The sequence below is a fragment of the Neophocaena asiaeorientalis genome, unplaced genomic scaffold (genome assembly GCF_003031525.2).
Source record: "Neophocaena asiaeorientalis asiaeorientalis breed wild unplaced genomic scaffold, Neophocaena_asiaeorientalis_V1.1 scaffold129, whole genome shotgun sequence".
Classification (NCBI taxonomy): Eukaryota; Metazoa; Chordata; class Mammalia; order Artiodactyla; family Phocoenidae; genus Neophocaena; species Neophocaena asiaeorientalis.
In genome coordinates, this window is record NW_020172446.1 from 9,419,138 (window position 1) to 9,443,965 (window position 24,828).

At 46.5% G+C, this 24,828-nt stretch overlaps 1 protein-coding gene across 1 annotated transcript; it reads left to right on the forward strand.

Annotated features, from left to right (window-relative positions):
- The first annotated feature begins 109 nt into the window (after nt 1-109).
- DHX33 (DEAH-box helicase 33) lies at nt 110-24,416 on the forward strand. The gene is made up of 12 exons (XM_024737319.1): nt 110-520; nt 3,221-3,381; nt 4,261-4,488; nt 4,633-4,803; nt 8,158-8,343; nt 9,089-9,200; nt 10,378-10,537; nt 10,696-10,784; nt 14,013-14,140; nt 14,525-14,728; nt 16,394-16,480; nt 21,909-24,416. The coding sequence occupies exons 1-12, from the start codon at nt 232-234 to the stop codon at nt 22,215-22,217; spliced, it is 2,124 nt and encodes a 707-aa protein (XP_024593087.1). The 5' UTR covers nt 110-231; the 3' UTR covers nt 22,218-24,416.
- Nucleotides 24,417-24,828: the final 412 nt, after the last annotated feature.

The window sequence follows — 24,828 nt, forward strand, 5'->3', positions numbered from 1 at the left end:
TACCTCGGACCCTGCTCTCCCCGCCCTCGGGAAATGAAAGCCTGCTCACTCTGCCAGTGCATGCTGGGAGTTGGAGTCCCCTTTCTAAAGGCTGCGGGTCGCGGTGATATCAGCGGCGTCGCTGGGAGCCACCAGCACGTGGCGGGAAGGGGCGGCGCGCGCTAGCTGTCGGCTCCCGGGGGCAGCAGGAGCTGCTTGCTTTCGCGCCTCCAGTCGTGTTGCCCTCCCGACATGCCCGAGGAGGCGGGCTTCCCGCCGGGCAAGAGATTCCGGCCGGGCGCCGGGCCTTTGAGGCGCGCCGGGTCCTGCCCTCACGGGCGGCGAGTGGTGATGCTGCTGACCGCGGGCGGCGGCGGCGGCGGCGGAGGAGGTGGCCGGAGGCAGCAGCCACCCCTGGCCCAGCCCTCGGTCAGCCCCTACCGTGAGGCCGTGGAGCTGCAGCGCCGGAGTCTGCCCATCTTCCAGGCGCGGGGGCAGCTGTTGGCCCAGCTCCGAAACCTGGACAGCGCCGTCCTCCTCGGTGGGTGGTCGCGCCGGCGCGTCCTTCCTCTCTCCCCGTTCGAGCTCCGCGAGAACAGCTTTTCTTAGGTGTTTCTCCCCGTCTTTCACTCGTTTCTACAACAAACCAGACTGCCTTTTCTGTTTGGGGCCAGGAGAGGGGCCTCGGAGTCAGACAAGCCCGTTCTGGAGGTGCTCACAGCCGGTGCGAGTGACTCGCGCCTTCGGCAAAGACTCGCCTTCTGTGCGGAAGGGTAGAGGGACGCAGCGGGAACTTTGGGAGCTTAGAAGAGTGGATCTGAGCCAGTCGGGGAGGGAAGCGTTGGACGCAGAGGAGAGAGCCTGCAGCATAAGAGACAAAGTGGAGGCGAGAGACGGTCCGGTCTGACGGAAGTAGCAGTTTCTGGTGCACGAATTAAGAGGCAGAGTTGAGGGCCGGGGACCAATTGCAAGGGGCTGTGATCCCCAACGTTTAAGTAAGAGGAGCTCCTGAAGGACCGAGAGGATGAGCCTCCAAAGAGGTGAAGGAGATCCAGGAGAGTTGATAACCTAAGGAACAGAGTTGTAAGAGGAAGGGAGTGAACAGATGCAGCAATGAAAATAGGGACCAGAAAATAGGGACCCAAAAAGTGCCCACTGGATTGGATGCGAAGTATCAATTGGAGATCGAGTTGAGCGCTGTTTCGGCAGAGCTCTGGGAGCTGATTTGTCACTGGGCTGAGAAATAGGTAGGAGGTGAGGGCATGAAGGCAGTGGGAGCAGGCTTCTGTTTTGACAAAAAGGAGGGGGACCTAGAGGAACTTTCAGATATCATAGGTTCAGGGGAAGAACTCAGTAGAGAAGGAGGCTGAAGATGCAAAGCGGGCACTAATAGAGCAGAGACAGAGGGCATGGGGAACGGGGGCCCTTGGCAACAAGGGCTAGATGCAGAGCGGGCCTGGATATCCAAGAGGAGGATGGATATCCAAGAGGCTGGGGGGCTGGAGAAGGGAGGTAAGAATGGGGGTGACTGCAGAAAAGCTTGCAGGGGGAAGTGGCGAGAGATCACCTCTGAGGACTTCACTTTCCTGTGAAGAAGGCACGGGAGCTCTGATGAGGATGGGAATTACAGGGTCCTTGGGGAGGATGGGGACAAATGAAGGGCTGCAGAAACAAGGACAAGGATCAGCAGTGGTGCTCGTGCCCAGGTGCATTTAGCCCCACGGCAAACTCAGGTCAGTGTCAGCACATTTGGGTTATTTTACTATAGCAACGCTCAGTTTCTTGGTGTAGGAGCAAAAAAGATGGACAGGGAGACATTGATCCCAGTTTGGGTTTTGCCTGATGAACTCAGCAGGAGGAGTGTAGAATAATCAAATTCTTCGTCCATGATTCGTGTCCGGGTCAGGAAGGATGAGCAGTCAGAGAGGAGAAAATGGAAGAACCACGGGACTGTAGGACTCTGTGAGGTCAGGGCGGGGTACTGGTAGCCGTGAGGGGAGGGTTGCACAGGTTTACAGTTCTTTGTTGTGACGGCACTAGGAAGGGAACACAGGAGGGTAGAAAATAAGGTTGGGTGCTTACTGTATGCAGGTGCTCAAGTACCTGGAAGACATGGACAGGCCATCTCTGCCCCCCAGGGGCCTCTGATATTGGAGGGGGACAGAAACGTTTAAATGCTTTCACACAGTGTAGGGTGATCAGTGATGGACGAGATGAACAAGGCCCTAAGGAACACAGAGGAGGCGGCGCAGCCCCTGGGGGGAGAGTTTGAGGTCTAACGCATCTTGTACAGTTTTGTCACGCAGGCAGCGTGGGGGCAGATGTTTCATAATAGTGTGGGCAAAGGCAGAGGGTTTAAAAGGAGGCGGCTGGCTGGGGAACGGTGAGGAGTTAGCTGTGGCTGCAGTGTAGGAGCAGATGTCTCTCTTCATGGCAGTGCATTTACATCTCGTTTATCCCTTTGAAAAGTAGGACATTTTTTTTTTTTTGCAGTACGTGGGCCCCTCACTGTTGTGGCCTCTCCCCTTGCAGAGCACAGGCTCAGCGAGCCCGCTCCGCGGCATGTGGGATCTTCCCTGACCGGGGCACGAACCCGTGTCCCCTGCATCGGCAGGCAGACTCTCAACCCCTGCGCCACTGGGGAAGCCCTGTAGAACATTTTTATATAACGTTTGTATTCCATTCTATGTTGTTACTATACTGGTTACTGTTGCTGACCACTTACATTGTTTCTAATTTTTGGCTGTCATGAACAAAGTTGACTAAAACTCTTTTGAAGCTGTATTTTTATACACGTCTTTATTTCCTTAGAATCAGTTCCTGCAAGTGGAATTGTGGGTCAGAGGATACAACATTTTAAAGATTTTCCTAGTATAATGTGGCCCTCCAAGAAACAATCCCACTTAACATGCTGCTGGCAGTACATGTGGGTACACATTTTCCCGTGGCTTTATCAGCTTAGAGTATTTTCTTATCTTTTCCTTCTGACTTTGATCTGTTTTGTGAAGTATGTTTCAGTTTGCATTTTTTTAAAATTTTGATGTGGACCATTTTTTTTTTAGGCTGCATTGGGTCTTCCTTGAGGTGCTCGGGCTTCTCATTGCGGTGGCTTCTCTTGTTGCGGAGCACAGGCTGTAGGTGCGGGGGTGTCAGTAGTTGTGGCGTGCAGGCTCAGTAGTTGTGGCTCGTGGGCTCTGGGGCACGTCAATTTGCATTTAAATGAGACTTTTTTCTTTCCTAGGGGAAACCGGCTCTGGGAAGACAACGCAGATCCCTCAGTACCTGTATGAAGGGGGGATTGGCCGCCAGGCCATCATTGCCGTGACCCAGCCTCGTCGAGTGGCTGCTATCTCTCTGGCTACCAGAGTCTCAGACGAGAAGAGAACCGAACTCGGGAAGCTGGTACCTAACTTCCTTCTTTACTGACAGTTCTTGATCCACTAACCCCCACTCCCGGCCCTCTGACTTATTTTTCTGAACAAGACTACTTATACATCTCAAGCTTCTTTCTTGCCACAATTGTTTCAGCCTCTCTCAGAGTTCTTTACCAGTTCCCAAGAGATCAGAGGGTCTGTCAGTCCCACTTGCTTTGCTTTCAAAATCTGTTGGCAACTTGGATAAATTAGCTGTTTTTTTCCTGAGCACTTTTTTTTTTTTTTGCGGTACGCGGGCCTCTCACTGTTATGGCCTCTCCCGTTGCGGAGCACAGGCTCCAGACGCACAGGCTCAGCGGCCATGGCTCACGGGCCCAGCCGCTCCACGGCATGTGGGATCTTCCCGGACCAGGGCACGAACCCGTGTCCCCTGCATCGGCAGGCGGACTCTCAACCACTGCGCCACCAGGGAAGCCCTTCCTGAGCACTTTCAAGGCTTCGGTAACATCTGCTAAGTCTTTTATCTACATATCTTTCTACAAACTTGTAAGCATTTTTCTAGTATATAGGTGGGTATTGAGAATGAGTCCCAGAACTGTATATAAGTCAGATTTATTCGTGTTTGTGTGGGTGTCTACCCTTTTGACTTAAAAACATCTTGGACATCTTTTCATATGTGTACATAGCTTCACTTGAAACTATGAAGGAGCTGCGAGGAGGAGGCTAGTTTTAAATTCTTTGTAGTGTTTATCATCATTGCAGTTGAAGGCGTGTGTCCATTGCCTTGGGAGCAGGGCAGGGTCGGATTTGGTCCTGTTCGCTGCGATAGCTGCGATCCGGCACCGTGCTGGATACACTGGGTGCTGAACACACGTTTGCTGAGTGAATGAGTGATCTCTCCACACAGGTTGGCTACACGGTGCGCTTCGACGATGTCACCTCGGAGGACACCAAGATCAAGTTCCTGACGGATGGCATGCTTCTGCGCGAGGCCATTTCAGACTCCCTGCTTCGGAAGTACAGCTGCGTCATTTTGGATGAAGCCCATGAACGGACTCTCCACACGGATGTGCTCTTTGGGGTGGTGAAAGCTGCCCAGAAGAGGCGGAAGGAGCTGGGGAAGCTGCCTCTCAAAGTAGGTGCAGCCTGTGCTACTGAGGGACCCAGGGCAGTGGGCATGGGGGGGCGCGGGCCTCCTCGGCGGCCTTCAGGGCTCAGCAGGGGCACAGAAAGGCTGCTCCAAGCTTGTCCCCATCCTCCGCCCCTGTCTCGCACACAGGTGATTGTGATGTCGGCCACGATGGACGTGGACCTGTTCTCCCAGTATTTCAGCGGAGCCCCCGTCCTCTACCTGGAGGGCCGGCAGCACCCGATCCAGATTTTCTACACCAAGCAGCCCCAGCACGATTACCTGCACGCGGCCCTGGTCTCCGTCTTCCAGATCCACCAGGTAGGCACTGGGATGCAGATTCCTGGGAAGGCCTGTTTGACCTCGAGCATTCAGCCTTGAAAAGAAAAGCTGCCGAACGAAACCATTTTGTGAGCTGTGTCCTGAAGTTGAATATGGAGTTCGTTTGCCATGTCCACATTTTTATCCTTTTTCTCAGTGTCTTTTTTTTTTTTTTTTTCTCTAAAAAACATAATTCAACCCTGACCAGCATCTTTCCTCAGCTGAGCCAGAAAACGTCCATATGTTAAAGCAGTGGCTTGCGAGCATATTTTGATTGGAACCCCCAGTAAGACACACATTTTATATTGCAACCCAGGACACAATGTGTAGAACTGAAGTGAGTCTTAGGAAACAGTCTCCTTTTACTACATGTGATGTCCTCTGGTATTTTCTGTCTCATTGGGAAAAAAAAAAAGTTGGTGTATTAACCAATAATGGGTTGCAATTTAGAGTTTTCTTTTTAAAAAAACAAAAAACTGTACAGAGAAACATTTCCATTTTTTTTTCATTTTATTAAACGTTTACTTAAAATTTCGAGTGATTAAATCTCATTTTTTCGTTTAATTTGTATGAAATCGACTGTTTTTACCTTTCCATTAACTTTCTGAAAAAATCTAGAAGCCAACTTTTGAAAGCTAATTTTTATTTTAAGCTCAGTGATGGGTGTATAGTTTAAAGCTTAAAAAGTCAGGTACTTAGTTCTAAAAAGCTCATAGGGCTTCCCTGGTGGCGCAGTGGTTGAGAGTCCGCCTGCCGATGCAGGGGACGTGGGTTCGTGCCCCAGTCCGGGAAGATCCCACACGCCGCGGAGTGGCTGGGCCCGTGAGCCATGGCCGGTGAGCGTGTGCGTCCGGAGCCTGTGCTCCACAACGGGAGAGGCCACAACAGCGAGAGGCCCGCATACCGCAAAAAAAAAAAAAAAAAAGCTACTTTTAAAAAGCTCATAAAAGAACAGGAGCTGCTTTCACTTTCCCAGCCTAGATCCTGCTCTTGAAGATACACCTTCAATTTCTTAACTGTTACCCTTGGATGTTACTTTCCTGTTTCTGAAACATCCTCTCAAAATGATTATATCAGGATGTCTTTTTTTTTTTTTAATTACTTATTTTTGGCTGCGTTCAGTCTTTTTTGCCGCGTGCAGGCTTTCTCTAGTTGTGGCAAGCGGGGGCTACTCTTCATTGCAGTGTGCGGGCTTATTGAAGTGGCTTCTCTTGTTGTGGAGCGCGGGCACTAGGTGCACGGGCTTCAGTAGTTGTGTCTCGCAGGCTCTAGAGCGCAGGCTCAGTAGCTGTGGTGCACGGGCTTAGTTGCTCCGCAGCATGTGGGATCTTCCCGGACCAGGGCTTGAACCCGTGTTCCCTGCATTGGCAGGCAGATTCTTAACCACTGCGCCACCAGGGAAGCCCCAGGATGTCTTTTTAAATCAAGTGTCAGTCTTTACAATATGAAGACCCTACATTGTGCACCATTGCAGTGCCTTGTTCCTTGTTCCACACAGTCATACAAGTTTTCTATGTACGTACGGCCAATTTTTCCCCAAGGGTTCTAACATCTATCACGCGCCAATCATGAATACTTTTTATGTGTTGAAACACAATCCACTTTTTCCCGGGTCCTTTATTTATGCTGCTTTTCTGCTCCAAACAGGTTGCTCTCCTAGGCCTCCGCACAGCTGTCCTCTTGGCTCTTCCCTCTGCCACCCTCCTGTGTTGAATCCCACGACAGCACCCCGTGTCTGCCCAACCTCCTGGCCGCATCGGGTGGAGGAGGGGACTTGGGGGTTCAACCACACTGTACTCAGACTTCCAGCTGACACCTGGGTCCTCATGCCGGCACAAGCCCCCGAGGCTCGCTCTGATCCCGAGCCTTTGTGGCTTCTCCAGGGAAGTGGGCTCACCGCTTTCCCACCACCCCGTCTGCACGCTCCCCCGTCGGGACTCCCTCTGCCCGGCCAAGTCACTCACTTCCCGCCCCGTCTCTTTATCTTTCAAAAATGGGTTGAAACCCTGTCTTCCTGCGCTTATACCTTCACCGTCATTTTGATAGTATTTGGAGAAGGTCAGTCTGCCTTGTTTAGCTGCTAAAAGCAAACCTGACATGAGGATTTTTCATGAATAGTGCCTGCAGTGCCCTCAGGTTACATGATGGCTTTGATGAGTCCTCCCCTTGATGAAGCTTTGACTGTTGTAGATTTTATCCTGGGAATTCCCTGGCAGTCCAGTGGTTAGGACTCGGTGCTTTTTACTACCGGGGCCCGGGTTCAATCCCTGGTCAGGGAACTAAGATCCTACAAGCCACACCACCAAAAAAAATAATAATGATAAGATTTTATCCTTTCTGTGTGTGTGCACCTCTGAACGTTTGTCCTATTAATACCGGGCTAAAAAACTACATGCACACATATAAATACATAGATAATAAATATATGTATTCATACATAGACATATATATATAGACACATACACATGCACAGCATATAGATAATTGTTAAACATTTTTCAGTTATTTTGTCAAACAAGTACTCTACAAATTAATGTATCTGAACAGATGTCAAAGGAAGATTGGATCAGTGGGTGTGCAGTTAACACTTACATGTTCTTCCCTTTGCGAGGTGAAGGATCCAGTTAAGCCTGGGATCTCAATCCCTTGTCCACGTTCAGCGTGCTTTGGGGGTTTATGAAAGTACATTTGATGGCCTCATTCAATTAGGGCTCCTTTTCCAGCATGAGTGCTTCCAGCCATTTCCGTGGATCAGGATTTCCCCAAGTTGTCTCTTTTGTCAGCTCCATCTTTCAAGATGATTATGAAAGGAAGGCAGCTTCATGCAGATTTTAATTGCTTGCCTGATTGTGCTTTTCATGGCATTGTTCTCGCTGCAAAAGCAATCTGGCCATCTTTCTTCAAAATCTCCTTAATTCGTTTTTTTTTTTTTTTTTTTTTTTTTTTTTTGCGGTACGCGGGCCTCTCACCGCTGCGGCCTCTCCCCCTGCAGAGCACAGGCTCCGGACGCGCAGGCCCAGCGGCCATGGCTCACGGGCCCAGCCGCTCCGCGGCATGTGGGATCCCCCCGGACCGGGGCACGAACCCATGTCCCCCGCATCGGCAGGCGGACTCTCAACCACTGCGCCACCAGGGAAGCCCCTTAATTCGTTTTTAAACCTAGCTGGCTAACTCGAGTAAGTTGCAGCCGTGCATTCTCGGTGTGGGTTTTCTCCCAGGGGAGACACCGATGTTTAGGCTCATTTATGTCTCCAGAGTTAAGAAAAATAACTGGGAAAGTTCATCAGTGACCATTGTTCTGTGCAACCTGTGCTCCTGTCAAGGCCTAGTAATCCCACTCTCCCTTTTCTGTAGGAAGCCCCCTCCTCTCAGGACATCCTGGTGTTCCTCACTGGGCAGGAGGAGATTGAAGCCATGAGCAAGACCTGCCGGGACATTGCCAAACACCTCCCCGACGGCTGCCCCTCCATGCTGGTCCTTCCGCTCTATGCCTCCCTGCCCTACGCCCAGCAGCTGCGTGTCTTCCAGGGGGCCCCGAAGGTGAGTGCACCCCTTCTCCTGCCCAGCCCCATCCTTGGGTACCCAGCTGGATGCACCAGTGGGGCCTGTACTCCTGTCAGCAGGCTCCAGATAAGGTGTGTGGGACGGGATGTGCAGGGACCACACATGAACTGGAAAGACGCAGGAGGGTAATGCAGGGCTGCAGACACGACTGTCCCATGGTCAGAACAGGGAGACAGCTGTCCGGGGGTGAGGGAGAGGCAAAGGCAGAAGCCAGGGGCTCAGTGAGTGACTCTTCCAAGGTCCACCGTTAACAGAGCCTGTGTCCACAGTACGTTCCTTGGGTGCCCATGCTGTGCCAGGCACTGTGCCAGCACTTGACACATAGTGTCTCTCATCCTCTCGAGAACCGCAAGGTGGGTCACCATCCCAGTTCCGAGGCCCCAAGGGGTGAAGTGACGGTTGCCCAAGGGGCACAGGAGGTAGCTGGCAGGGCCAGGACTTCAGCCCACATCTACCTGCTTCTGAATCTTGTGCCTCTCCCACCACATCTCATTGCCTCAAAATAAACTTTTAAGACTGAAACATTCCCCACACCCTACCCCGCCCCGCCCCGCCCCGCCCAATTTAGTGATCAGCCATTAATATTAATGACTGTCATAATAAAAAAGTCATCTCTTCTTGATCATGCGTGAGTTGTGACAATTCACGGTGAGGAATGTGTTTTAAAACTTCTGAATCATATGTGTGTCATATGGCTCTTTGGTTTTCTTCCTCCTTTTAGGGCTGTCGCAAAGTGATCATTTCAACCAACATCGCTGAAACCTCCATAACCATTACAGGAATAAAATATGTAGTTGACACGGGCATGGTTAAAGCAAAGAAGTATAACCCCGGTGAGAATTTGTAGCTCCTGATGTCTCTTCTCTGTGTAGTGAGCAGCCTGTGTCCCAGTTTCCCCCAGATGATTGTCTCATGTCCGTAACTACCTGAGATTCGGGTGGCAGCACCACAGTCCAGCAGTCAGGGCCAGAAAGGCACGTGAGGCAGGAAAGAAGAGCCCAGAAGTGGCACACCTGGGGACAGATGGTCAGGGACCTGGGCAGAGGGCATGCAACCCCGTCAGAAGGTAGGCGAGGATGATGGCTCTCAGGCCAGGGACAGCCTGATACCACATCAGAGGCTTCCTCGGAAATGACATCTGAGCTAGGCTGGTTTGACCTCCAGTCTCCCAGGAAGGAAGCAGACCCCCCCAGGCTGGGGCGAGGCCCTAGCTGTTTCCTGAGTGTGTGCGGTAGGCAGCTTGCTTGAAGTCATTTTTATTCAGGTCTGTTTTCTACCTTGCTTTACTCCACAGAGGATTTGAGGCAGCTGAAATTATGGCTCCCGAACGTTTAATTGAAATGCACTGCTAAGCCTTCAAGGGTGCTGTCATTCATGTGTGTCTCTGGGGACCACGTATGTGAAAGGGCTTGGTTCTCCAGTGCCTGGCACAAAATACACCTTTATAAGAAAATCGGTCTCATTCACTCCTAGGCGTAACAGCATTACATTGTCTCTCTTTTATAATAGAGCAGGAGGGAGGATGCAACACACAGGGGACTGGAGGCATTTCATTTTGGGGTCATCGTTTGATGTGGGACCAACCATCCTGGTTTGCTGGAAACTGTCTCAGTTTTAGCACCGAGAGTCCCAAGTCCTGGGAGACCCCCTTAGTCCTGGGCAAACGGGGCTGTGGTCACCTGTGATCGAAGCCAAGGCCTCTGAGATCTACCCTCTTGGGTCCCTGCCCCAAGCACGAGGTCCTTCTGATGTTTTAGTCACAGGTTTCACACGGTGTTCACAGCAAAGGCCTTGCTTCACCACAGACCGGTCTGGTTTCGTGCTTTCTGACGCAGGCTGGAGCTCTTCTGGACTCGTGTGTCACAGAGAGAGTCCCCGTGTGTCACAGAGAGAGTCCCCGTGTGTCACAGAGAGGGTCCCCGGCACTCTGAGCAGTGCCTCTCGTTGCCCACGCTGCAGAGTTTGTTCATGTGACGAGCAAAGCACTAACACAGGCCATTCTCCCACCAGACAGTGGCCTGGAGGTGTTAGCTGTGCAACGGGTGTCAAAGACCCAGGCCTGGCAACGCACAGGACGGGCTGGCAGAGAGGACAGTGGTATCTGTTACCGGCTCTACACGGAGGATGAGTTTGAGAAGTTTGAGAAGATGACGGTGCCAGAGATCCAAAGGCAGGCCCAAGGGGCTCCCACACCTGCCCTTTGTCCCAAGCCTCCTGTCCCTGTGGCCCATACCCTCCAACTGACTCTCCTTGGTGGGCGGCTCTTGCCTCGCCGGCTGGGGGGTCAGGAACACCTGCGTGAACCACCTGCGTCTCTCACACCTGCAGGTGTAACCTGGCGAGCGTGATGCTGCAGCTCCTCGCAATGAAAGTCCCAAACGTGCTCACCTTTGACTTCATGTCCAAACCATCTCCAGGTAAGTGGGGTCTTTGGGAAAGTGTACAAAATGGACAAAAACAACCAGTGGACTCCAAAAAAAAACCAACCAGGTCTTCCAGCGGTCTCCTTTTGTTTAGTATAGTTTGGTGGATAACAACCTTAACTCTCAGAGAAGAAACTCAGAATCATGAAAGGAAAGATATGCTGCCGTCAGCACCATCGCGGTGCAGAATCGGCGGCTTCATGTAGGCATCACGGGCGGGTTCCGAGACCACAGGAACCAGTGAAGGTGGTCGAGGGGGTCCACAGGATACTGCAAACCTAACGAAATCGTACTTTTGCCAGCAAAAGCACTAAAAAGATTAAGTTTCTTTGCTTTTGACCGGAATTTGATGGGTCCCTGCCCTTCACTGATAATCTCTCCATGGTGAAAGAAGAAATAGTGGGGAGTTTTAATGATGGTAGCTTAGTACTTGGCATCTCTTCAACATATACCATTTTCTTTTTTTTCCTCTCCTTTTTTTTAAGTGAAGAAGCACAACTGGTTAAAAAAGTAAACAGTCGATGGGTATACAGGGCCCCTCCGTGATCTCAGTTTCCCTCCTCTACAGCAACCACTGTGAACATTTCCCAGTGTCTTCTAGAGAAAATCTTTGCAAGTACATATAGTCTTTTATTCATTTATCATATGAATTTTATTTCATCAGTCCTTGGACACATACATTCCATCCTCCTCCCAGACCGGGGTGCCTGCAGAAAGGGTTGTGATCGGGCATTTCCAGCCCCAGGTGCAACAGCACTTATGGGCCTTTCACTCAGCTTTCCAGCACTTCTTCCAGAAACAGGCCAAGAGCAAAGGCACCAGCCTTCAAGACTGAGATCAACTTTGCTTTTTTTTTTTTTTTGGGCTGCACAGCTTGCGGAATCTTATTTCCCTGACTGGGGATCGAACCCCGGCCCTCCGCAGTGAGAGCGTGTAGTCCTAACCACTGGACCACCAGGGAATTCCATATAGTCTCTTTTTTTTTTTTTTTTTTTTTTTTTTTTTTCAGGCTCGAACCCTTGTCCCCTGCATTGGCAGGCGGACTCTCAACCACTGCGCCACCAGGGAATTCCATATAGTCTCTTTTTAAAACACAAATAGCAACACACATTGTGCACCGTTCTACACTTTTTTTTCTTTCTCTTTTGCTAAATCTCTACATACAAACGAGGCACATACCTGTCAGGTGGAAATATCGAAGCCACACCTGTGCATCCGTTACCAGGGCTGCAAAGCCTCCAGAGGCTGCCACACGCCCCACCTCAAGTTAACCACCTCCCAGGTTTTGTCCGTGAATCCCTCGCTTTTCTTGAATATTTTATTCCATATACGTGCATTGTTTCGGTTGGCATGTTTATGCCTCGATTTCCCAGTGATCTTCCCTTTTCGTTCATCGTGTTTTATAAGGTTTATGTCTGATGCATTTTCATTACTAAATACTGTTCTAGTCTATGAATAAACCAAAATGCATTTATCCTTCTCCTACTGATAGACATTGGCACATTGCTTTTTCTTTTTTTTTTTTGTCCCACCATCACTGTCCCCTGCCACTTTCCCCCCTTGGTGTCCATGTGTTTGTTCTCTGCATCTGTGCCTCTATTTCTGCCCTGCAAACCTGTTCATCTATACCATTTTTCTAGATTCCACATATATGCGTTAATATACGATATTTGTTTTTCTCTTTCTGACTTACTTCGCTCTGTATGACAGTGTCTAGGTCCATCCACGTCTCTGCAAATGACCCAATTTCGTTCCTTTTTATGGCTGAGTAATATTCCATTGTATATATGTACCACATCTTCTGTATCCATTCGTCTGGCATGGGCATTTAGGTTGCTTCCATGTCCTGGCTATTGTAAATAGTACTGCAATGAACATTGGGGTGCATGTGTCTTTTTGAATTATGGTTTTCTCAGGGTATATGCCCAGTAGTGGGGTTGCTGGGTCGTATGGTAGTTCTATTTTTAGTTTTTTAAGGAACCTGCATTCTGTTCTCCATAGTGGCTGTATCAATTTACATTCCCATCGAGAGTGCAAGAGGGTTCCCTTTTCTCCACACCCTGTCCAGCATTTGTTGTTTGTAGATTTCCTGATGATGCCCATTCTAACTGGTGTGAGGTGATACCTCATTGTAGTTTTGATTTGCATTTCTGTAATAATTAGTGATGTTGAGCATCTTTTCATGTGCCTCTTGGCCATCTGTATGTCTTCTTTGGAGAAATGTCTATTTAGTTCTTCTGCCCATTTTTTTATTAGGTTGTTTGTTTTTTTAATATTGAGCTGCTTGAGCTGTTAATATATTTTAGAGATTAATCCTTTGTCCGTTGTTTCATTTGCAAATAGTTGCTCCCATTCTGAGGGTTGTCTTTTCGTCTTGTTTATAGTTTCCTTTGCTGTACAAAAGCTTTTAAGTGTCCCATTTGTTTATTTTTGGTTTTATTTCCATTACTGTAGGAGGTGGGTCAAAAAAGATCTTTCTGTGATTTATGTCAAAGAGTGTTCCTCCTATGTTTTCCTCTAAGTTTTATAATGTCTGGTCTTACGTTTAGGTCTCTAATCCATTTTGGGTTTATTTTTTGTGTATGGTGTTAGGGAGTGTTCTAATTTCATTCTTTTACATGTAGCTGTCCAGTTTTCCCAGCACACTTATTGAAGAGACTGTCTTCTCCATTGCATATCCTTGCGTCCTTTGTCATAGATTAGTTGACCATAGGTGTGTGGTACATTGCTTTTTTCACTTAATGTATTTTACAGATCATTCCCCTCTGTGTAGATATTTATTACATTCTTAGAATTGCATCTTTATTCTTTAATAGGCAATGCATTTTCATGGTTCAAATTTAAAAAGAATAAGATAGTAAATAGTGTCCTTCTCATCAGGGGCCTCTGAGGCACCTGGTATTTCCATTGTTGTGTGTGAGTGTCTGGAGATGCAAGTCCCTGTACGATGTCCGAGTATATCTGGGGGTAAAATTCATAGGTGTAACTTTGCTGGGTTTCAGATTTACACACATATTGCCAAATTGCAGGCCACTACTTAAAGAGAGTTGAGCTGAAGACAGTGTTGTGCCTAACAGCTTTGAAAAGCACCTCATGGAGACAGTGTGGCTGTGGTCTTCGCTGTGGTTTGACGTCGGCTTCTCAGAAGTGCCCTGAAGTAATGAACTAGCTCCAGCTTCGTCCTGTTCTGAATGTTCGACTCCTTTTTATGTCTTTCTTTAGATCACGTTCAGGCAGCCGTCGCCCAGCTGGAGCTGTTGGGTGCCCTTGAAAACAAAGACGGCCAGCTCACCCTGACTCCAATAGGAAGAAAGATGGCGGCTTTCCCGTTAGAACCCAAATTTGCCAAAGTAAATGATATCCTCTCCTCAGTCCCCTTTCTGTGTGTTATGGGTCAGCCATCCCAGAGGAGTCTCCTTAACCCAGTGCTTCTAGATCAGTCTTCTCTTTTTCTCTTAAATATTTATTAACGCCTACTTATTAACGCCTAACTCTGACTTACGCTCAGTGTGGGATTCAAGCCATATTAAGTCATGAGCCCTACCCACATGGAATCATGCGGGGAAGGCAGCCCTCTGTTTTACAGAAAGTAAAATAACATACGTAGTCATGGTTTTAGAAACACCTGCCCCTTAAGGCCTTACAAGGGAAGCTGCAAAAGCAATATATGGAAGTACTTTATTCAGAAGCCAGGAGAAAACTAGGCTTACACTGTTTTTAATTGTGATTTGCAGACCATCCTCCTGTCCCCCAAATTCCACTGCACGGAGGAGATACTGACCATCATCTCCCTGCTGTCAGTGGACAGCGTTCTCTACAACCCCCCCTCCCGGCGGGATGAAGTGCAGGCTGTGCGGAAGAAGTTCATATCCAGCGAGGGCGATCACATCACCCTGCTTAACATATACCGGGCCTTCAAGAACACAGGCGGAAACAAGGTAGGCCTTGTCTCTTTCCCCTTCTCAAACGATGCCTCCTTTTGGGCCTGTGAATGGCAGATGTCATTTCAGAAATGTCTGTGCACAGGGAGGTTACCAGGGAAGGCATGATTCCCGTCTTTCCCTCTGCTTATGTTTAACTCATACCTAACGCTGGCCAGTTCGTTAAGTATTTGTTGACCCAGTTTCTTAGCTACAAAATGATTTGTTTCCCCACCTGCCCCTAACTTTCTTCATAGCAGATTTTGCTTGTATTTCAGTTCCCTGGACCAAGATGGAAAATGGCAGTATTTTCTTTCACCTATCAGTAAAATAAAATAGAATAAAATCAGTCATGGTAAGGAGTTCCCTGGTGGCCCAGTGGTTAGGATTCTGGGCTCACTGCCACGGCCCAGGTTCAATCCTTGGTCAGGGAACTGAGATCCCGCAAGCCGGGTGGCGCGGCCCACCAAAAAAAAAAAAAAAAAACAAAAAATCAGTAATTGTGCTATAGCATGCATGCTTTATCTGTGCTTTAATGCAAAAAAAACCAAAAAAAATAGCCACCACCCAGTTTTAGTAGTTGTAAACATTTTGCTGTATTTGCCTCAATTTATTTTTAAGGAAATAAGATGATCTAGACACAACAAGAGCCCTGAGCTGCCCCTTTTGCAGTCCTTCCTCCCTTCTGTAACCCCTGTCAAGTCTGTCTGGGTCCTGGTGGGCAACCATGTGCTTTCACTTTGTATGCGCAGGCGTCGTATGCTGTAAATGCTTCTTCACGCTACCTTTTTGCAACTTGTTTCCGTCTCCTCACCTGCAGTGCCCATCCCATCCAGGTCTCTTGTGCACAAGGGGGAGAGTTGCTCTGGGGTCGACACCCAGGAGTGGACCTGCCGGTCTTCGGGCAGCTGCATCAAGCTTTCCCGGCTGGCATGTGCGTCCACAGAGCTGTCAGCACCTCTTTATCCTCCCCGGAGTAGTGTAGAGGAGTTTCGATTTCCACCAGCCTCTCCAGCTCGTAGTTGAAATGACTTTTCATTTTTGCCACGTTGAGGGATGTGAAGTAGTATCTCAGTTATTTGAAACTGCACTGCCTTGATTCCTCAAGAGACCGAGAACCTTTGCTTAAGTTTATTGTCATTTGTAGTTAATCTTCTGTGAGTGGTCCATCCATGTCCTTTGTCGTTTTTCTGCTGGAGTATTGGTCATTTTCTCACTGATTTGTAGGAGTTTATTTATTTATTTTTTAATATATTCTGGAGGTAATCATTCTTTACTGGGTGTAGTGATGCAGATATCCCAGTCATTAGCTTTTTTCATCGTGACTTGACCTATGGAATTTTTTGGTTCTACTTTAGTTTAAATTTTTACTGTTTTCCTTTATGGTTCATGCTTTTTGCTATAAAGATATTTTCCTGTATTTATTTTTGGCAACTGAAGTTTTCCGTCTGAATTAGAACAGTGTTCTAAAAATTATGCTGGGACTTCCCTGGCGGTCCAGCAGTTAAGACTCCGTGCTTCCACTGCAGGGGGCACGGGTTCGATTCCTGGTTGGGGAGCTAAGATCCCGCATGCCGTGTGGTGCGGCCCCCAATTTCTTTTTAATTAAAAATAAAAATTGTGCTATGTTATTTTCTTTATAGAAATAAGAGGACTGTGATATCTCTTTTTTCTCCTATTCAGGATTGGTGCAAAGAGAATTTTGTCCACAGCAAGAATATGATGCTGGTAGCTGAAGTCAGATCACAGCTGAGGGATATCTGCCTAAAGGTATTCTTCCTCCTGGTGTTCACTGGGGGGCTAAGCTGTCACTTTTTTCTAGGTGAAAAATTTCAGGTTGCTTATTGCAAGTGATTGCAAAAAAAACCTCTCATTGTAGGAAAATTTTTAAATAAGGAAGAAAGTAAAACTTACCCACAGCTCCACCTCTCCCCAGTTTGGTCTGTTTTTTCATAGCCCTGTTTTTATTTTATTTTATTTTATTTATTTATTTATTTTTTTTGGCGGTACGCGGGCCTCTCACTGCTGTGGCCTCTCCCGTTGCGGAGCACAGGCTCCGGACACGCAGGCTCAGCGGCCGTGGCTCACGGGCCCAGCCACTCCGCAGCATGTGAGATCTTCCCGGACCGGGGCACGAACCCATGTCCCCTGCATCGGCAGGCGGACTCCCAACCACTGCGCCACCAGGGAAGCCCATAGCCCTGTTTTTAAATGAATTTTTTACATCATTAGTTACATTGTATGTATAATTTATATTCAGCTTTTATAAACTTTAAAAGTGTTTTCCAATGTTATTAGAATTCTTCTTAAGGTTTGTTTTTTTAGTGGAAATATCTTTGTTATTTTTATTCAGATTACAAAAACCGTGCATAATTGTTACAGATTGATACATGCAGAAAATAGTGATATATAACGCAGAAAGTGTAAAAGTCTCCTTAATCCTGCCCCTCCAAAGATAAATAATAGTCTGGTGTAGGTCCTTCTAGAATTTTTTCCTGTGTATGTATGTTTTTATATATGTGTGGGTATACACATATACGTGGATACATATATAAAATTTTCTCTTTTTTTCTTTATTTTAATAGATTTTTATTGGCGTATAATTGCTTCACAATACTGTGTTAGTTTCTGTTGTACACCAAAGTGGATCAGCCATATGCATACATATAACCCCATATCCTCTCCCTCTTGAGCCTCCCTCCCATCCTCTCTAACCCACCCCTCTAGGTCATTGCAAAGCACCAAGGTGATCTCCCTGTGCTATTCTGCTGCTTCCCACTAGCTGTCTATTTTACATCTGGTGGTGTAAATATGTCGATGCTACTCTAAATCACCCCAGCTTCCCCCTCCCACCCCGTGTCCTCAAGTCCATTCTCTAGGTCTACATCTTTATTCCTGCCCTGCAGCTAGGTTCATCAGTACCATTTTTTTTAGATTCCATATATATATGTTAGCATACGGTATTTGTTTTTCTCTTTCTGACTTACTTCACTCTATGTGACAGACTCTAGGTCCATCCATCTCACTACAGATAACTCAATTTCATTTCTTTTATAGCTGAGTAATATTCCATTGTATATATCATACCACATCTTCTTATCCATTCATCTGTCGATGGACATTTAGGTTGGCTCTGTGTCCTGGCTATTGTAAATAGTGCTGCAATGAACATTGTGGTACATGTCTCTTTTTGAATTATGGTTTTCTCAGGGTATATGCCCAGTAGTGGGATTGCTGGGTCATATGGTAGTTCTATTTTTAGTTTTTTAAGGAAACTCCGTACTGTTTTCCATAGTGGTTGCATCAATTTACATTCCCACCAACAGTGCAGAAGGGTTCCCTTTTCACCACACCCTTTCCAGCATTTATTGTTTCTAGATTTTTTGATGGCCATTCTAACCGGTGTGAGGTGATACCTCATTGTAGTTTTGATTTGCATTTCTCTAATAGTTAGTGATGTTGAGCATCTTTTCATGTGTCTCTTGGCCATCTGTATGTCTTCCTTGGTGAAATGTCCATTTAGGTCTTCTGCCCTTTTTTTTTTTTTAATTTATCTATTTATTTATTTTTGGCTGCATTGAGTCTTCGTTGCTGCGTGCGGGCTTTCTCTAGTTGCTGCGAGCGGGGGCTACTCTTCATGGCGGTGCGCAGGCTTCTCATTGCGGTGGCTTGTCTTTGTTGCAGAGCATAGGCTCTAGGCGCGTGGGCTCAGTAGTTGTGGAATGCAGGCTCTAGAGCTCAGGCTCAGTAGTTGTGGCACAAGGGCTTAGTTGCTCCACTGCATGTGGGATCTTCCCGGACCAGGGCTCGAACCCATATCCCCTGCATTGGCAGGTGGATTCTTTACCACTGAGCCACCAGGGAAGTCCTTCTGCCCATTTTTTAATTGGATTGTTTGGTTTTTTGATATTGAGCTCCATGAGCTGTTTGTATATTTTGGAGATTAATCCTTTGTTGTTTCATTTGAAAATATTTTCTCCCATTCTGAGGGTTGTCTTTTTGTCTTGTTTATGGTTTCCTTTGCTGTGCAAAAGCTTTTATGTTTAATTAAGTCCCATTTGTTTATTTTTGTTTTTATTTCCATTACTCTAGGAGGTACATCAAAAAAGATCTTGCTGTGATTTATGTCAAAGAGTGTTTTTCCTATCTTTTCCTCTAAGAGTTTTATAGTGTCTGATATTACATTTAGGTCTTTTCCACTTGGAGTTTATTTTTGTGTATGGTGTTAGGGAGTGTTCTAATTTCATTCTTTTACATGTAGCTGTCCAGTTTTCCCATCACCACCTATTGAAGAGGCTATCTTTTCTCCATTTTATGTTCTTGCCTCCTTTGTCTTAAATTAGGTGACCATATGTGCATGATTTTATCTCTGGGCTTTCTATCCTGTTCCATTGATATATATTTCTGTTTCTGTGCCAGTACCATACTGTCTTAATTACTGTAGCTTTGTGATATAGTTTGAAGTCAGGGAGCCTGATTCCCTCCAGCTCCATTTTTCTTTCTCAAGATTGCTTTGGCTATTCAGGGTCTTTTGTGTTTCCATACGAATTGTAAAATTTTTTGTTCTAATTCTGTGAAGAATGCCATTGGTAGTTCGATAGGGATTGCATTGAATATGTAGATTGCTTTGGGTAGTATAGTCATTTTCACGATATTTGTTCCTCCAATCCAAGAACATGGTATATTTCTCCATCTGTTTATGTCATCTTTGATTTCTTTCATCAGTGTTTTATAGTTTTCTGAGTACAAGTCTTTCCCCTCCTTAGGCAGGTTTATTCCTGGGTATTTTATTCTTTTTGTTGCGATGGTAAATGGGATTGTTTCCTTAATTTCTCTCTCTGATTTTTTGTTGTTAGTGTATAGGAATGCCAGAGATTTCTGTGCATTAATTTTGCATCTTGCAACCTTACCAAATTCATTGATTAGTTGTAGTTTTCTGGTAGCATCTTTAGGATTTTCTATGTATAGCATCATGTCATCTGCAAACAGTGACAGTTTTACTTCTTCTTTTCCAATTTGTATTCCTTTTATTTCTTTTTCTTCCCTGATTGCCGTGGCTAGGGCTTCCAAAACTATGTTGAATAAGAGTGGACATCCTTGTCTTGTTGCTGATCTTAGTGGAAATGCTTTCAGTTTTTCACCATTGAATATGATGCTTGCTGTGGGTTTGTCCTATATATAGCCTTTATTATGTTGAGGTAGGTTCCCTCTATGCCCATTTTCTGGAGAGTTTTTGTCATAAACAGGTGTTGAATTTTGTCAAAAGCTTTTTCTGTGTCTATTGAGATGATCATATGGTTTTTATTCCTTAATTTGTTAACGTGGTGTATCACATTGATTGATTTGCATATAGTGAAGAATCCTATGGGATGAAGCAAAAGCACTTCTAAGAGGGAAGTTTATAGCAATTCAATCTCACTTCAAGAAACAAGAAAAATCTCAAATAAGCAATCTAACCCTACACTTAAAACAACTAGAGAAAGGAGAACAAAGAAAACCCAAAGTCAGTAGAAGGAAAGAAATCATAACAATCAGAGGGGAAATAAATGAAATAAAAATGAAGAAAACAGGGCTTCCCTGGTGGCGCAGTGGTTGAGAGTCCACCTGCCGATGCAGGGGACATGGGTTTGTGCCCCGGTCCGGGAAGATCCCACATACCGCGGAGCGGCTGGGCCCGTGAGCCATGGCCGCTGAGCCTGCGCGTCCAGAGCCTGTGCTCTGCAATGGGAGAGGCCACAACACTGAGAGGCCCGCGTACCGCAAAGAAAAAAAATGAAGAAAACAGTAGCAAAGATCAATAAAACTAAAAGCTGGTTCTTTGAGTAGATAAACAAAATTGATAAACCCTTAGCCAGATTCATCAAGAAAAAAAGGGAGAGGACACAAATCAATAAAATTAGAAATGAAAAAGGAGAAATCACAACTGACACCACAGAAATGCAAAGGATTACTATATGCCAATTGAAACTGTAATTAAAACTCTTCCAACAAACAAAAGTTCAGGACCAGATGGCTTCACAGGTGAATTCTATCGAACATTTAGAGAAGAGCTAACACCAATCCTTCTCAAACTCTTCCAAAAAATTCCAGAGGGAGAAACACTCCCAAATTCATTCTACGAAGCCACCATCACCCTGATACCAAAACCAGAAAAAGATATCACAAAAAAAGAAAATTATAATCCAATATCACTGATGAACATAGGTGTAAAAATCCTGAACAAAATACTAACAAACAGAATCCAACAACACATTAAAAGGATCATACACCATGATAAAATTTTCTTTTTAAAACAAAATGTATAACACTTTGTTTTGCAATTTGCTTTTTTCCACTTGGAGTACTTCTTGAATACTTTGTGTCTAGGCTGTCTTGCAGTGCCTGCATATGTCTATCTCGTTCTTCTTAGTGACTTCATAGCACTTCACTGTATTCACTACAGTTTATTTAGCCAAGCCCCTAATGGTGATGATTTAGGTTGTGCTGTAATGATCATCTTCCTACATAAATGTCTGTGCTCTGGTACACGTAGAATGAACTTTTAAATGGGGAGTTTAGATTTTCATAGACATTGCCAAATCATCAACCAACAAGTTTCCTACGCGCTTATATTCCCTCTTAGAGGACATAATGTTTATATATTCAATGGCTATGACGCGCCACATTTTACCTCAAAGGTGGGCTTGTCTGTGTTCGCGTTCTCCTGTGTTGAGCACTGAGAGAGTGTCTACTTTTTGCTGCTGTGAGCAACTCTGTGGTGACTGTCTTTGTGTGTAAGGCGTCTTTTGAGACAGCCCGCGTCGCGGACCATCCGCACGTCCCTAGGGGACAGTTGTCACCCTTACCCAGGCCTGTGCCTGATGCCAGCGGCCCATTGTTAGCACTAGAGGGACTTCTTCTCATAGTAGCGTGCTGTGTTCTGCATTATACCATTTTCGAACCCTTCTTGTACTTGAACAGCTCTCCTGCCACACCATCCCTTGGCTGCGTGAGTTCCCTCATTTTCTATTGACAGTAGACGTGGTGCTCCTCCAGCAGCGCTGATCTCAGGTGTCGCAGGCAGCCGCCCGGGTGTCAGCCTCCACCGTGGGCCCTGCACCCTGGACTGCGCTGGGGGCACGTGGCCCCACCCACCGCGGGTGGCGGCACAGTGCTCACGTCTGGGGTCTTCTCCATGTCTCGCTTCCTCCCAAACCAGATGTCCATGCCGATCCTGTCGTCGCGAGGGGACACAGAGAGCGTCCGCCGCTGCCTGGCGCACAGCCTCTTCATGAGCACCGCCGAGCTGCAGCCCGACGGGTCCTATGCCACCACGGACACCCACCAGCCCGTGGCCATCCACCCCTCGTCCGTCCTCTTCCACTGCAAGCCGGCCTGCGTCGTGTACACGGAGCTGCTCTTCACCAACAAGTGCTACATGCGCGACCTGTGCGTGGTGGACGCCGAGTGGCTGTACGAGGCTGCCCCCGACTTCTTCAGGAGGAAGCTGAGGGCCTCCAGGAACTGAGCCGCCCGGGGTGGGAGCTGGGCCGCAGCTGGCCTCGCCGCGGACTCTCAGGCCGGCACCCAGAGAGGCCGCGGTCGTATCGGGCGGATTATGCCCGGCCTCTGGGAGCTTGAAAGCATCTTTGTCTAAACTGCTCAGACTGAACCACACAGACATGCAGCGACCTTGGAGACTTCAAAATGATGCTTTCGGTTCTTGCTGGGCGACTTTGGGTGACTTAGTTAACTTCTGAGCCTCAGTTTCCCTATCTGCCAAGTGGGGGTGATAATAATAATACTTACAGGGTTGGGGTCATGAGGTTTAGAGCAAATGAAAGGAAAGTACCCAGAGCTGTGCCTGCCCACGATAAACACGCCGTGGATCGTGAGCCGTGGAGCTTGGTTGCTGTTACTGCTTTTCTACATGATGTGAATCAGGTACAACAAACCCCGCTGAGTTCCCAAGACTGAGGGGGATCATCTGGAAAGGGGACCACCAGATGTCACAGAGCTGTTGACCTTGGATCTATTTTAACTTCTATCTGCATATGGACTTTTATAACAGAAAACACAAGAGATGAACTTCTGTTTCAGGAGGGAGGTGCTTTGGGGCCGTAAACACTTGAGCCTAAGGTGCGTCTCTGAGCTGAGCTTACGGCATTTCTCCTCTGGCCCTGCGGTGGGCGGAGGTGAGAACACAGGCAGCTTTGGCTCATCCATCACCTCATCTAGTGTTTATGTTCTTTTATCTTATTTATTTCCTACGATCATTTTTTCCTTCTTAGGGACCTGGGGACAGCCTGGCTTTGCCACTCGCCCCTCTCTAGCCCTCATTTTCCATATTTGTCAGAGGGGATTAGAGGGTCTCCACAGTCTCTTCCTGTTTTCATATTTTGAGGAGGGAAAAGACACCAAAAGTCCTTCTTAGCTATTTAATTATCAAAAGCAGATAATCTTTCCCCAGAGAATGCTATGCCCTAGAAGACGCCAAGATTTAGCCCTTTTATTGTGCTTAATTGGTCAGAACACACATGTGCAGTATTTTTGGTTATTCCTTTACTTAATAGAGGCCTAGGATGTTTAGGGTTCAAAAGGTATTGGTAAAAGAAAATACAATTTTTAATGTTCAAAAGGTATTGGTAAAAGAAAATATTGTATTTTTAATAAAACGTTCATCATGCTGGTAAAAAATTGGGAGTGGGGTAATTTATTATGTTCCTCAGCAAATTATATAGAGGTATTCTCTGGGGCAAGTAAAATTTAGCTTTTACTCATTTATGTCCAGCTCAAGTACCTGAACCGTTTCAGGAAATGTATATTTTTTCTGAGCAGGAATAAGGGGTAAATAGAATCTATGTTTCTGTACAGAAATATATTTGTCACTAACATTCTGGTAGAGTTTTCATACAGTAGTTTTTTATTGGGCTTTTTAAAAAGTTAACTTTTAACATAGCTGCTCAGGGATTAAATCAGATTGGAAAAGCCGGTCTGACTCTCCATATTACTACAAAGAAATACATGGTTGTTTACATTGAGCTGCAGGGGATAGATAAGTACACTTTAAACTTTCTTAAGAAAGTTAAATGTTTCACAGTGATGTTGCAATCTAACCTTGAGCTACTCTTTTCAATCCTACAATCTCCGGTGGTGTGCCACCTTTTTTCCAACCTGTGAAATCCATATCTAGGTGAATCACTAGCTCCCTTGAGCAGCTTCATGTAAATAGATGCACTCCAAGCAGATCACATGCCTCAGATGTTTGTCTTCTGCTTCTAGTAATCATGGAGTGTGAAACCCCCAGAGCAGCATAGATCTAAGAACTGCCAACACCCAGTTCTTGGTAAAAACCTTTGGTAAAGAGATGCCAGAATGGAGACAGGTTTTTGCTCTGTGGATAAGACGGATTATGTCCTGTGATGCATAAATCCATTTAATCCAGCTGTGAAGAAATGCTTAGAACTGTGGCCAGGCATCTAAGATACCATTCCTTGTGCATAGAAGGAAACACTGCACCTGTGGGGAAGCAAGAATTTTATTATATTTCATTTGATCAGAATATTATACCTTGCAGCAAAAAAAATCTAGTTGGTTCAGGTTTATGTTGTATTTTGAGAGTCTGTTCTTGTTCAAACAGAGATAGCTCTAAAGAAGCACTGGCTCTTGTATATAATGCTCAAATTTGCACATGACTATCAAATCCATTAAAAGTGAATCTTGTACATGTGTGAGGCTTCTTTCTTGGGTCTCCTTTCCCTTATTCACAGAATGCTGTTTAGAATATATTAAGTATATCTTATCTTTGCCACTTGATTTGGGAAGACTTACTTTCTTGCTACCTTATATATCTTATGTGTCCTGGTAAGGTAGGAACATTAGTTCTTAACCTAAATTTAATGTAAGCTGTGGCTTCTTGCTCCCAGAAAAATAATGTCCCATCAGAACCTGGGTGTAAGGTTGGAGGGTTGCAGGAGTTAACCAGGGCTCTTGCCTTTAGGAGCTCCGGGTCTGGTGGGGGTGAGGGTCAGCTGCCAGGTAAGCCAGCAGTGCCAGGAGGTTTCTGCTGAGAAAAGAATGAATGAAGCACAGGGGCTGGGTCGCACAGGCATGAGTCTGTTTTTCAGGGAAGAGAGGAG

What these genes read in the sequence shown, in the direction of transcription:
- DHX33 (XM_024737319.1), top strand. Translation starts at nt 232, where the DNA reads ATGCCCGAGGAGGCGGGCTTCCCGCCGGGCAAGAGATTCCGGCCGGGC. An exon ending in GAACCGAACTCGGGAAGCTG is followed by an intron (nt 3,382 to 4,260) that starts GTACCTAACTTC and finishes CTCTCCACACAG; the next exon opens with GTTGGCTACACGGTGCGCTT. An exon ending in TCTTCCAGGGGGCCCCGAAG is followed by an intron (nt 8,344 to 9,088) that starts GTGAGTGCACCC and finishes TCCTCCTTTTAG; the next exon opens with GGCTGTCGCAAAGTGATCAT.